This window comes from Chroicocephalus ridibundus, chromosome 1 (genome assembly GCF_963924245.1).
Source record: "Chroicocephalus ridibundus chromosome 1, bChrRid1.1, whole genome shotgun sequence".
Classification (NCBI taxonomy): Eukaryota; Metazoa; Chordata; class Aves; order Charadriiformes; family Laridae; genus Chroicocephalus; species Chroicocephalus ridibundus.
In genome coordinates this window covers 6,788,546-6,802,624 of record NC_086284.1, presented here as the reverse complement: position 1 = coordinate 6,802,624, position 14,079 = coordinate 6,788,546, and the positions used below count along the sequence as shown (strand labels likewise).

Sequence of the window (14,079 nt, the reverse complement as noted above, 5' to 3'; positions counted from 1 at the left end):
ACATAATTTGGTTGTTTTCAGACTATATGCAGTTTCTGGATGCTCTGGTTCATTTGGGAATGAAGGCAGTAGGTCACTAGGGTTTATGTTAGGATTTCCCCAGTGAGTAGGTGGGGTGATACTTAGGATGTAAAAAGTCCCAAGGATTTATTTTGGGCCTCGTACCACCCTTCCTGCCACATGTCAAGCAGATGGAGAGCTTGAGAAATGGGTGGTGTGTTGTTTCCTCCCTCAGGACCACCATGACATGCTGCTGGAGATTGAGAGAGACAAGGCCATCACAGACAAAGTCATCCTCATCCAGAAGGTGGTCCGTGGGTTTAAAGACAGGTAGGTGTGAGCCCCACTGCCAGACAGGAGGTGGACTATGGGGGATGCTTCACCCAGCAAGTGGCTCCTGAGGGATGCATCACTCAGTGCTCCTCTGCCCTGTCCTACCTGCAGCTGGGGAGAGGGGAGTGCTGATGTGTTGGCACTCACGTGCAGCAAGTATTGGAAGAAAACAGTAGAGGAAACAAGAGGAAAACTGCATTATCTTCCTCAAACATGTCCCTGTTCACTGCTGTCTTCAGGGGAGCTGGTATTTATTATGGCAATGCAGCAGTGGGACCCTGAGCCTGCTGAACGCAATGCTAAGCCTCCAGACTGTGGGGATCCCCACAAGACTGCAGTGGGGCCATTGCATTGTCCACTGTGACTAATCTTACTTTCCCCAAAGCCCAAGGGGTTCAGGACTCTTCCCTCCGTAAGGCAGTTGCCACAGACTTGAGAGGAGGGCAGGTAGTCCATGGGGAGCTCATGGCACAGTTGTAGAGGCAAAGGGAAGCCACAGCTGAGGTCAAGCTTCAGCCATGGAGGAGGAACAGTTCTTGGGGCTTTGTGCTTTTTGATTCTCCGATCCATGGCTGTGACTCAGGTTGTGCCTTAGGCTTTGCAGAAAGGCCGCATGCCAAATAATTCAGTAATCCTTACCACAGTAATCCCGGTGAGACCCCCCAAGTCCTCCCAAAGCAATTGTCCCCAAGGTGTCTCTATGCGGGATCAGGCCAGGCTAAGGAGGATGGGAGGTGGGAAGGTGGTGTTGTTGAAATTTGCTCTTGATCATTTGGGTGAGATTGGTTCCATTCTCAGGTGGCTGGGATTGAAGTGAGGAGGAAAGGCAGGGAGGATATTTCAGATGAGAGAGGAGGGTGCAAAAGGGAGGAAGGGACCATCCCAGCATCTCCTCCTCTGCCCATTCCCATAACCTGATGGGATCAGCCTGCAGAGACCTATCAGAGAGAACCCCTACAGACCTTTTTATAGAAGCGAGGAGGGCTCGGGGAGGAGACATTTTCAGGCAAAAAAAATTTGCAGGGTTTACTCCACCTGGCTGCTCAGTTTCAAATCTCCAAAGAATGAGGCCCAGGAGATGATGACTCGCGGCCAAACTGCAGAGGCAAGTGATTGAAATGCCTTTGCAGGTCCAATTTCCTGAAAGTGAGAAACTCAGTCCTGATGATTCAGAGATACTGGCGTGGACATAACTGCAGGAAGAACTACGGTGCTGTAAGTAGGGGGGTGCTTCCTCACACCTCTGCCTTCCTACCTCTTTCAGCTGGGACATACGTAAGAGTTTCCTGGCTCAAAATGCCCCACTGAGTATAGAAGGGGGTGGGGTTGACTTTTATCAGCTGGAGTGATGAATGAAGGTTTGCTCTTGCTTCTTTGCCTTCTCATTGAAGAGGCCACTTGACCACCTTCTAGCTGTCCTTTTCCCCTGAGTTGGATGTCCATTGCACCAACTGGTCACCTGGGGTTTTAAAAGTCTTCCCCTAGCTTCCAGGTGACTGAAAACTCAAGAGCAGCTTCCTCTGAAAAACAGACTCCATCTTCAGGTGGGTTTGTATTTGGGTTTCTCCTCAACCTGGTCCATGGCCCTCTTCTCTCCCTGTCCCAGCTGGTTCTGACCCAACTGCGGGTCATTTGGGAGGTGTGTTTGGGTCTAAAGTGACTCAATATCATCCTCCAAGACTGTGACTTAGTAGGAATAGCCACTTCCAGGCTGGTCAGGATGCTGCCTCCTGCCGTGGAACAGTACCTTGGCTGCCAGGCAGGAGGTCTGCAGATGCTGGACCTCCATGGGAGCAACCGTCATGGCCTCAGGTAGCCTCAGGGCTACCTTAAGATGACCAGCCAGACCTCATGAGGCCCCTCAAGGGCAGAAGCTCTGTAGGACTCAGTGGGGAAGAAACTGCTGTTGTCCTTCCTGGGCTTTGGATCAGTGCAGCAGCAGGGCTTAATTTTTCTCCCCCTCTTGCAGAACCTCCCTCCCAAAAGCTTGTTCCTGGTGGGGGCTGATTTCAATGGCTCTTATTTACAGCCATGCAAGAAGGAGATTAGCGATGTAAATCTGCTTAGGATGGGCGAGCCCCTGGGCAGCGGGGTGGTTTCATCCTGCCCCCTCTTGCAGATGCGGATCGGCTTCCTGAGACTGCAGGCCCTCTACCGATCCCGCAAGCTCCACAAGCAGTACCACATGGCTCGCCGGCGGATCATCGAGTTTCAGGCACGATGCCGAGGCTACCTGGTCCGTAGGGCTTTCCGTCACCGCCTCTGGGCTGTCATCACTGTCCAGGCCTATGCCCGGGGCATGATCGCCCGAAGGCTGTATAAGCGCCTGCGGGGGGAAGTAAGTACCACGGAGGAGAGGTCGGTCGTGGGAAACGGAGGTGGGGAGAGGGGAAATCAACAATGCTTCTGCGTCACGTGCTCGTGGGATCGGTATTTAAAGAGCAAAAAAGAATTTCAAAAATAAGTAGATGCCTATTCAGAAGGGCTCTTGCATTTATTCCCCCAGTATCATCGACGCCTGGAAGCAGAGAAACTTCGGCTGGCAGAAGAGGAACGACTCCGAAAGGAGATGAGTGCCAAGAAAGCCAAAGAGGAAGCAGAAAAGAAGCATCAGGTACATGGGGACTGATCTCTTTCTGGGGTTCCGTCTCTGTTTTCCAGGGACTGGTTTTGCTCCTTTGAGGGGAAATGCCAAAAATATCTAAGGGATTTCTACCCTGCTTGAGCGGTTTGTATTTAATTCACTAAAGTACTCTATGCTCTAACTAGTTTGAAGCTGCTCCAGAATTTCTGATCTGCTGCACAGGAATGCCAGAGATTATGGTTGTTATTCGCTTGCTTTTGCTATTGTATAAAGGGGAACTGGGACACTCTGTGTCTGTGTGCACATACGTGGTTGTATAAGAGAAAGAAATAAGGTCAGTGAGAGTCTCTGTGCATGGACCAAACCCCCTAAACAGGCAGCAAGGAAGGAGAAAACGCTATTGCTTTGTCCTTCTGCAGTTAGGAAACTAAGGCATGGACCTGTCAGTGATTTGGGCCAAGTCGTGACACTGGTGTAGTGCCCCACGCACTGGGCGGTCTCCCTTTCTGAAGCCAGGTCCCGCAGAATTTAGTGCCAACTCTTTGGAGGGAGCAGTTCAGTCATTGTACTTGTCCTCTTGCAGGTACGCCTGGCCCAGCTGGCGCGGGAAGACGCAGAGAGAGAAGTAAAGGAGAAGGAGGAAGCACGTCGGAAGAAAGAGCTCTTGGAAAAAATGGAGAAAGCTCGCAACGAGCCAGTGAATGACTCAGAAATGGTGGACAAAATGTTTGGATTCCTGGGGACAACTTCATCTCTGCCTGGACAGGAAGGACAGGCACCCAATGGCTTTGAGGTACTGGAGACATACACGAGCCTACATATCACATGAAAGGCTTTAGCAACACATTAAATTGTTGTGGGGAGAGTGGAGCAATCTACAAGGGGGTCTCTGAAGGCTTCCTTCAAGACCAGGCTCTCCTGTGTGGCAGTACCACTATAAGATCACTGAGGACTTCTGGCCTTTGAGATCTTTTCCTTCGTGGTTCATCACAGCTCATGGCATTTAGCTCTTGGACACCCTTTCCCCACGCTAGGAGTGGGACCATGCTTGTTGCTTCTCCTACTGCTCTGGGGACATTCCTGGGCACAGGCATGTCCTTCAGGACTTGGGCTTTGCATGGGCTCCAGAGTTATATTTCATGGTCTTCCCTCCATCTGGCTTTTCCTTTTGGGTGGAAATCAGATGGACAAAAAAGTCAGGCCCAAAGGGAAAGGGTAGTTCAGTATCCAAAGCCATGCTGAGTGCCTGACATGTCCTCCCCTGCCAGGATCTTGAGCGAGCCCAGAAGGAGCTGGAGGAAGAGGACCTGGATGCAGCATTGCCTCTCCCTGAGGAAGAGGAGGAAGATCTCTCAGAGTACAAATTTGCCAAGTTTGCCGCCACGTATTTCCAGGGCACGACGACACACACCTACATCCGCCGGCCTCTCAAGCAGCCTCTCTTGTACCATGAAGATGAAGGAGACCAGTTGGTGAGGCAGGGGATTTAAAAACTCAAGCAGGGTAGGGTGGGTTGGAGCAAGCCTGGGGAACCTTTCACCCAAAGGGCACCAGCCGTTTCCCTTTGGGATACATTGGTGTGCTCATGGTTTGGTGGAGAGCACAGCCCTCATCTCTTGCACAAGTGTCGGTACACGCTGTCCCGCCAGCATGCTTTGAGCGCTGGTAACACAACAAACATTAGGGGGATGTAGCGATGAGTCTGTACCTTCATCTCTGTACCTTCATATTTGTGTTAAGACAATTAATGAAGTGCTCTGGGCTCAGGGCATGGACAATGAAAATTATTGAGCAAGCACAGCTGGAAAAGTTGTTTCTTACCTTGTCATATGCACCAGTGCAGAGGTAGCAGAGAAGAAATGCTTTTCCTATAGCCAGCAGTACAAGAGCAAAATCCTACTGAACTTGCATGGCTGTAATGAACATCATGTTGGCCATGAACTTGCCTTCACTGTCGTTCTCCTTCCCCTCTGCAGTGGGTTAGGAGCAGCCAGTCACTGCCTCTCTATAAAGCTGGCATCTCCTAGCCAAGAAGAAACCCCCTTGTAGGGTGCACAAATGCACTCATGATGGTATGAACACAGAACCTGAATTTGTGATCCCCAGCCACCGGCCTGCCCGGCTTGCTCGGATGGGATGTATGCTGCGGGCAAGACTGTTATGTGCGATGCAGGAAAGTGTTTTATCTCCTGCAGACGTACAGGGAGACCACAGTGGTGATGCTGGTGCATTCAGCACGGCTTGACCGTCCCCGCCACTGCCCTGGTGTGAGCTAATGGAGTTAATCTTTCCTTTCAAATAGGCAGCACTTGCTGTATGGATCACTGTCCTCCGTTTCATGGGAGACCTCCCTGAGCCGAAATATCACACAGCCATGAGTGATGGTGGCGAGAAGATACCAGTGATGACAAAAATCTATGAGACTCTTGGGAAAAAGACCTATAAGAAAGAACTGCAGGCTCTGCAGGGAGAAGGAGAGGTAACTGCTGCGGCTATAAAAGAGACGCTGTTATTAGGTGTTGGATATTGAAATGCGTTGGAAAGAAATTACTTGTGGGGTTTGCTGCAGACAATCAGTTTGTCGACTTTATTTGCAGTTATGCTATGAAGGGACAATTGCCCGTGTGTCAGGTGTTGATCCTGTCCCTTCTTCTTCACAGGGATACCTGAATGTCCCCCAGCAAGACAGTAAGGGAGGTGCCCTGATGTCCTCATGGGGCTTGGATGTCTCTTCTCCTCCTTGTAGGGCAGAAATACATGGGGGGAGCGCGATGTCCTGTGTCATCAATCTCTCATTTGGAGATTTCTTTTTGATCTGCCCTGGGTCAGAATAGACTAAATTAAAAATGTGCCCTTAATCTTGGAGCAGGAAATAAAGAGTTACCAGGTGATTAAGCTGTGGAAATCCAAAAAAAGAATCCGTATTGGATCCTCAGTGCATTCTGGGATGTCACTGGAGGACTTTGTCTTAGGACCCCTCCCAGATAAGACATTGCTGTGGATAAACCACTGTCCATAGCGCTGATATGCTTTCATCTTTGGCAATGGCTTTAGTTAATAGGACAAGATATTAACCAGTATTGGGATTTTCTAGATGGCACTGTTGCATTTTCAAGAAGTTTTCTGTAGTATCATCTGGACAAGCCCCTGCGGCATTTGCAGAGATAAATTAACAAATCTCCGAATTTTTAGAGAGAGTGATATCATTCAGCGCTTTCAGTGAATTACCTGAGAAGGAGAGTAGCCTCACCTGGATTGTAATTCCGTGAAAATATACAGCGAGAATCGCCTTTCATTCCTTCTACCTGTCATTTCTTGTTTGCTTATTACAAAAAGGCATACTTTGGCCAACTGAGACATAGGTAGTACAGAAGAGAAGGAAAATTTAAGCTGTCATTTTTGTCTGTGGTTACATCTGCTCTGCAGAGTGCACAATAGTGCAGAGAGATGCCTGAGATGACCCTGAGCATCATGATACGCAAATCCAGGTTTACAGTACCAACTTGGCTTTATAATGGATATAAATCACCACAGCTGCAGGTCTCAAAGTGTTGATCTGGTGTAAAATCACAGTCTTTCCAAAGCTGTTTAAATGGGGAGAGGGTAACTGGGTCAAAAAGTGAAGCGATTGCCCATGCCATTGTAATCCCACCAGTGGCATAAAGTTGGTATAAAAGTAGAAAGCCAACAATAACTTAATGATATGTAGTCAGTGCCTGGGTCTGTCTCACATCAAATTTATTCTTCTGAGAAATCTGATAGAACACAGAGCTGGTTAACGGCGATGAAACCTGTCCATGAATCCTTGGCTAGATAACTTCCAGCTCACAAACCTGCTGTGCAACTGGCTCATCTCAGAGCACGGTCTTGCTCCTCTCATTTGCGATGCAGGAGCAAACCTGAATGGGATACAGCAGCACGGGGTGGACATAAGTTGAATCAGCCACTTGTTCTCTAGGAATGGAATGGAATGGAATGGAATGGAATGGAATGGAATGGAATGGAATGGAATAGAATAGAATAGAATAGAATATTGTATGTCAGTTGGAAGGGACCTACAGCTATCATGTAGTCCAACTGCATGACATCTTCAGGGCTGACCAAAAGGTAAAGCAAATTATTAAGGGCATTATTCAACATAATTTTTTTCAGATGTTCCCAATAGGTAGTTTTGAGCTGGGGGAGGCTCGTTGGTTAGAAAGTGTCTACAAAATTCAGACTCAGACCAAGGTTATCGGGGGGCACAGCAATATGGGTCCACACTTGCGTTTCCCACCAGCCTCTGAAATATCTCACTCTGTGCCCAGGATTTATGGCCTTCTGCGGAAGCCCAGGGGAGGCAGGGTGAGCACGTACTCGGGCAGGGCCTCACCACATTGCACTCCATGCCTCTTGCTTTGCAGAGTACTCACATTGACGGGCACAAGAAGAACAGTGTGCGGCACAAACTGGTCTCCTTAACACTCAAGAAGAAATCCAAACTGACGGAGGAGGTGAGAGGAGACGCTTGGCCGCCTGGCAGCACAAGTGCCGTTGGATTGTCTGCAGCCCTCTCTGACTCTCTTCTGCTTTTCCCTAGACAACATAGAACCAGCCCTCCTCTGGGTTTGGCGCTACCTGTCTCTCTGCCTGAAAGATTTAAGGAGTGTTTAAGGGGAAAGGTTGGCTTCCCGTGTCTCCTTGAGTCATTCTGCACCTCACGCCGGCCTCCCCTCGGCTCCCGTTCTCCATCCATCCAGCACCTTCCCTTCCCTCTTTCACAGCCCTCCATCCAGCTGCCGATACCTCCCACCACTCTGTGATGGTCTGAATGTTATCCCTGCTTTTAGTTTCCTGCCCTCCACCATAGCGTAGGTAGCAGGGGTGGGGGTCTCCAAAAGCGCTCACCCATCCTCTGCTCCTCTCCAGCGTCAGGGAAAAAAATCCCTGTGGGAGCAGTTAGCCTTATCTGAGAGCTTTTGGAAATCCCATTCTAAAAGAGAGGAGCCATAAATTGGAGGGGTTTCTTTTTTTTGGGGGGGGGGATGAAAGCAATGCAAAGGCATCTTACACACTACCTTGTCCACTTTCAGAGCAGGGAACATCTCACCTGGCTGTAGCTGCTTGAGAGTGTGAAGAGTGCTCTCTGAGATAGTCACCTTCCTTCCTTTAGGGTCAGTGGGGAGAAATGGGACCCAGTCCAGCTTACGAATCCAGTGAACTCACTCTAGAAATGCCCGGCTTTCTCCAGTGGCTCTAAATGGAGACTGGGTTGACTATCCAAGACAGAGAGCTGGTAGGCAGACGAATGCCATCCCTATTCTCACAAACAGCACCATGCTTATGCGCTTTTGGCTGCATCATTAGCATGGGGAGTGGGTCCATTTTGCCAGTGTTTTAATGGTTTTTTTAATATGGCTGAGCTAAAGGGGCAGGTCCTACTTGGCAAAGAGCGGGTGTTATTCCAAAGATCCTTGGTGGCCCTTTCCCAGCTGCAGGACCAGCTCAGAGCTGGGATACAAGGGTGTCATTGTAGAAAGCCTGGGCAAAAATGGAGCAGGTGGGAGCGTGACTAAACAGGACTGTTTTCAGCTTCACCATACGTGGTTAAAGCCAACAAAGTCAAACCCTCCCATTGCTGTTAAACTGCTGGATTGAAGAACTTCTGAGCCCCCTCCTGGCTGGTGGAGGAGTCCTCCTGGGGGAGCACCACACATTTGGGATGGGCTGGGGGGGAGGCGGGGGGGACATACTAACTGGCTGTACTGAAAGAGAGCAATGTGTCTGGTTGGCAGGTGACAAAGAGACTTCACGATGGTGAGTCTACACTCCAGGGTAATAGCATGCTCGAAGACCGACCCACCTCCAACCTGGAGAAGCTCCATTTCATTATTGGTAATGGCATCCTCAGGCCAGCCTTAAGGTTAGAAATCAAGACAAAGGCATGAACATGCCATTCTTTTCATTCCTCCTTCTTTGAGCTATTCTTGAGCTAATCAAATGATTTTGCTACTGCGTGCAGCTTTACAAAGCTCTCGTTATATCATTTTTCTGTTTGTGTTGTATAGTATGGGCTGGGTCATGTTTCTTACTGTCCATACCAGGCCTGATGGAAGGACCGCGCAGAAGGACTCAAACACTTCGGAAAGTGCTAGTGACTACTGGATTGGTTTTTTACTGCTCACTCCTGTTGTTCGCTACCCATTGTTTTCTATTTGACCATTTAGATCTCTGTTGTTTGTGTGACCGTTCTTAATGGCATACTACTGAAAAAAAACTCATTTCAGTTGCTAGATTAAGCATTAAAAAGTTGGAAAATGCCAAAGTACGGCCAACTGCACATTTTTGGTTTAACCCATTTGTGTGTGTGTGTGTGTTATAAACAGTCCTTGTTTACCTAGTCTCACACCCTTTTACCTGCTCACTCCAGGAACAGGGTGGGCATCCTCATCTGATGACCAGCTTCTCTCATTTTCATTTGCCCCTCCCAGTTCACCATGAAACCCCTAGCATTACTTTTCTGCACAAAGTCTGCTCTGAAGGCAGACCTGGTAGTGTCCAGTGGGGTTTCCAGTGGGGTTTGTCAGTGTAATAGGTTGGCTAACATTTTTGTTGCCTCCCATGTAGATAAGGAAGTACTGTTGTCCCTCATTTTGCATGTAAAGAACTAAGGTTAAAGTCAAAAGTGGGCATTAAATCCCAAATTGAGATACCCATGACTGTAGATGACTTGACCTCTGCTGGAGCTGATAGTTCCCAACACTTCCAGAAAGCAAGTTCAGGCCTCTCAAGAGGAACAGCCAGCAAATGAAGACTCCCAGTGGATGGCCCTCTATGAAAATTAGTTTAGGAGACTCTCTTGGTATCACTGGGAAGTCTTTATGAGAAACCAGGGTAGACTCCATCATCTAGAGGTGACATTCAGCTGCCTGAACCTTAAGACTCCCCTTTATTTCCCTTTTTCTCTAAGCAGTGTCAGTCAGCTGTGGGGAATCTCAGCTGGTGACGGATGGCATTTTAGAGACAGTGCAACGATCAGGGTGACCATCATTAGGGCAGTTAAATTAATATCCTTGCGATTAAAATGAACTTTTAACTGTCAAACACATGCAGATGGGGACTTGCTGTATGTTGAAAAACAACACCTCATTAAATCTAATGTTTTGTTTTGTTTTGTTTTGTTTTGTTTTAATTCCTATTGCAGGGATGAAATCTACTGTCAAATCTGCAAGCAGCTGACCCAGAACCCATCCAAAAGCAGCCACGCCAGGGGCTGGATCCTGATGTCCCTCTGTGTGGGATGTTTTGCTCCTTCTGAGAAGTTTGTAAAGGTAAATTGTAGATGATATTTGTCTTGTGAATTATCTGCCAATACATTATTTTTTCCATCCATGGGATAAGCTTTTCTCTTGGGTTTCACAGTAGAGGGAATCCTGGTCTTTATCTTTCCCAGGAATATAAAGTAACATAAAGTTCCTAATCAGAAAGAAAAGTGTATGTGATCCCAAGCTCAATGTCTTAAGTGGATCATATGACTCACTCCTGAGAAGTGTCTCTCTTTCCTGTGACTCTTAAGGGAATGCAGACAACCAATCAACCTGCAGTATTGCATCCAGCCCCAGGGCTTCAGCACAGGAAAGATATGGACATGTTGGACCAGGGCCAGAGGTGGCCCCGGAGATGCTGGGAGGGCTGGAGCCCCTCTGCTGGGAGGACAGGCTGAGAGAGTCGGGGGGGTTCAGCCTGGAGAAGAGAAGGCTCCGGGGAGACTTTATTGCGGCCATTCAATACTTAAAGGGGCCTACAAGAAAGATGGGGATGAAACTTTTAGCAGGGTCTGTTGCGATAGGACAAGGGCTAATAGTTTTAAACTAAAAGAGGGAAGATTTAGACTAGATATAAGAAAGAAATTTTTTACACTGAGGGTGTTGAAACACTGGCCCAGGTTGCCCAGAGAGGTGGGAGATGCCGCAGACCTGGAAACATTCCAGGCCAGGTTGGACGGGGCTCTGAGCAACCTGATCTAGATGAAGATGTCCCTGCTCATGGCAGGGGGGTTGGACTAGGTGGCCTTTAATAGTCCTTTCCAACCCAAACCATTCTATGATTTCAGATGATGCCTCCCGCACTTAGATGTATGAAGATGTGATTAAGTGACTTCTGGCAGGAAACTTGGTTGTGGGAGGCTGCAAGTGGAATTTGGACACCTGGAATGGCCCACATTTCTCCCCTATTTCTCACATGCAGAGGTCTATGCATTCATTCAAGAATCTACTGGCTTTGACAGTATGACCAGAGGCATGTACTCTCACAAAATTGGCAAGGAATAGTACTACACAGCTAATTAAAAATATAACTTAATATAAAAAATTGTACATAGAAAGGGAAGGGTTTAATTTACCTGGAAGTATGTTTGCTTATAATTGCTTTCTGCATACTACAACTTGCCCCACCACGTGTCATACATACTGAAAACGTCCAACTCCAAATAGCCACCTGAGAGATGACATGTAATGTAACTTCAGAAGCACGGTGGATCAGCAGGACTGAAGTCGGTGGGAGATGCTAAGAGGCTAACACACTTGAAAATCTGGTGGTTCTTAAGGATTTTCTTTTCTTTCCTGGGCAAAGTCTCTGTTTTGTTGCCTAGATTTGAACAGCCTGCCTTCCAAATGAGTTACACACCTAGAGTCTGATTAACACCAATGGATTGCTCAAGTCAATCCCGTGCCTAAGAGATTGGCTGGGCAGAAGACTCAGCACTGTGTCTTTGCTTGGCCATGACATGACAAGACCTCCTTTGTCCCTCTCAGATCTTTGAGTGCTGGAGCCTGGACCTGCTCCCAAGCCTGCTGGAGATAAAGATGTTCCATTGATTTCCACAGATATCAGATCAGGAACTCAGTCCTCAGCACGGAAAGAGCTGAAGCCAAGAATAGAAATCCCTCCTTCATCCCCAGGCCTTGACAGTACGAAATCTAATAAAGCAGATAAATCACTGGCAAAGTGGCAGAAAATTAAATTATGTCTGGAAATGAGAGCTGAGAAAGTATGCCACAGGAGGTTGTGTGGGTTTAAATCTTTAATAGTGGAAGATTATTTTAGGTGAGTGAAACACTTCTCAGAAATAATTTATGGGTAGCTACGAAGACTCAGACCTCCATCCAAAGTTATGGTCCATGCTGAAATACGTGGCAGTATTCCCAACAGCTTTGGAGAGGGTTTATGCTGATTCTGCCCTTATTCATCCTGGGCAGTAGATCAGCTCTATTGAACCTTGGGCAAATGGGGCTGTTGGAGATGAAAGGCGATAGTCACACGGTCTGATTTCAGATGCTTGCCTCCTCTTTACAGGACAAGGAAAGAGTTGGGCTCCTCTAGAGGGCAATGCTGAGGCCATAAGCCAGGGTTCCACTCTGAATATCCTTCCAGAGAGGTTTCTGTCCCCATAGGGACCCTGTGGTGACCGAGGCTCATCCAGTATGAGTGTGAACACCCCTTGCAGCAGCCCACACTGTGGTTACCCTTCAAGCCTTGCAAACAGCAACACACAGGCGGTGACTTGGACAATGTCTTGGAGCTCCTCTGAGGCCACTGTAGTTATCCACGGGAATATCTCTGACACCTTCCAGCTTATGTTTTGAGATAAAGCATTCTCATGATGAAATGTTAACTCTGGCCCCCAAATTCGTGTGTTCCCATTCAGACTCACTTTTTTTGTTTTGTGAAAAGGAGAGGAATATTGGAAGTTTGTTGGAGTTCAGTGAACACTTCTGTTTTGAAGCTACATTAACCCAGGCCACCTAGTCCAGTCTGTTCTGGGTTGGGAGGTAAACTCCATGTCAGTCCCAGACCTTACTCTCAGGCTCTTAATCTACTAATACCGTGTTTTCAGAAGTTAGTAGGCAGCCAAAATCTGATTTACTGTGATTTACTATCTGATTTGCTATTACTGCTTTAAGCATGCAATAGCTACCGTTGAATGTATGGTAGCCATGCGTTAACTATCAGCCTGTTAGCTAGATGTAATTTTGTTAACCTCATGCTTTTTTCAAATGATGCCCTAACCTCTCATTTAGCAGTAATTATCCACCATTTTAATAAAAGAAAAAGCGTACAAGGGTAAATATCTCTCAGCATTTCTTTCCTATACTCTTCCATGCAGTGAATGTTGTATCAAACTCCTGGTTACTTTTCTCCTAAAACTTCTAGGCTCTAACTTTAATACCAGCAATATTATGGAAAAAAAAGATGAGAAATTTCAGGAGATGGTTGTGCCTTGAAATTGTTTCACAACGTTCGGAAGCATCAGTTATGATGGAACATTTTGAGAAGGATTTAGCTGATAATGAGGCAGCCTTCCATAAGTTTTCCTGCTCCCAAAGATGAAGGCCACGCTTTGGATCCCATTAGACACCTTTATCGCATCATATGCTAAGCATGGGGTCAAGGCACATAAGCACCACTATTCTTTGTACCTTTCTTTCAACTAATAATGGACTTTGGTGGGAAGGTTCAGTCACAAGGAAGGAGAAAGACAAAAAACATGTAATTACGTAGTTCATTATTAACAGCATAATTAAAACTACACTTTTACGCAGCATCAGCTGCTTGCAATCTTTTGCAACAGCTCCCGTCCATGTCACCTGACTGTATTACATACTTATTTCAGAGTATCTCTATATGTTATAATCGATAGAGATATCTGTCTCCCTACCCGTGTTATTTATGGACTGACAGTGTTATAGAGCAGTCTGTGTTACTGCAGGAACAGCTACGCATTATCATTCAGAGAACTCTTTATCTATCTATAAAGTCTCTCTGAAGAATATGATTTACAGAACTATTAGTCTTAGCTACCTTTTTGGCCGAGATATTTATGTAATATTTTTAAATGTATTATCTTTCATATCGTGGAAGTCACTGGATTTCATTTTCTCTAGAATAATGTGGTTGTGTTTTTAACATACAGTGGACGGCTTCAAATTCTGGTTTAGGATCGTGTAAAATGCAATTTAAAATCTGACTAGAGGAACATCTGTTCAAAGTAATTGTGAAAGATCTTTTGTACTGGCAGCTAAGTGTTCTGAGTGGCATTTGCCTACAGTTCCCCTGGTTCTTTTACATTCTTACAGGTCTTTTTCATTCACTCACATCTTTTTGGCCAACACTCAATAACATTT

At 46.9% G+C, this 14,079-nt stretch overlaps 1 protein-coding gene across 4 annotated transcripts in view; it reads left to right on the top strand.

Moving 5' to 3' along the window:
• MYO7A (myosin VIIA) overlaps nucleotides 1–14,079 on the top strand; it is a 70,821-nt gene that overhangs the window by 35,558 nt on the left and 21,184 nt on the right. For 3 of the 4 annotated variants that reach the window (XM_063326815.1, XM_063326804.1, XM_063326795.1), the window contains 10 exons: nucleotides 236–330; nucleotides 1,464–1,548; nucleotides 2,453–2,671; nucleotides 2,840–2,947; nucleotides 3,501–3,710; nucleotides 4,186–4,389; nucleotides 5,220–5,396; nucleotides 7,321–7,410; nucleotides 8,692–8,819; nucleotides 10,101–10,227. In XM_063326815.1, coding sequence (XP_063182885.1) covers nucleotides 236–330; nucleotides 1,464–1,548; nucleotides 2,453–2,671; nucleotides 2,840–2,947; nucleotides 3,501–3,710; nucleotides 4,186–4,389; nucleotides 5,220–5,396; nucleotides 7,321–7,410; nucleotides 8,692–8,819; nucleotides 10,101–10,227 — 1,443 coding nt within the window. Of the gene's footprint in view, nucleotides 1–235; nucleotides 331–1,463; nucleotides 1,549–2,452; nucleotides 2,672–2,839; nucleotides 2,948–3,500; nucleotides 3,711–4,185; nucleotides 4,390–5,219; nucleotides 5,397–7,320; nucleotides 7,579–8,691; nucleotides 8,820–10,100; nucleotides 10,228–14,079 lie in introns of all 4 variants that reach the window. The other variant, XM_063326786.1, reaches the window with a different exon arrangement.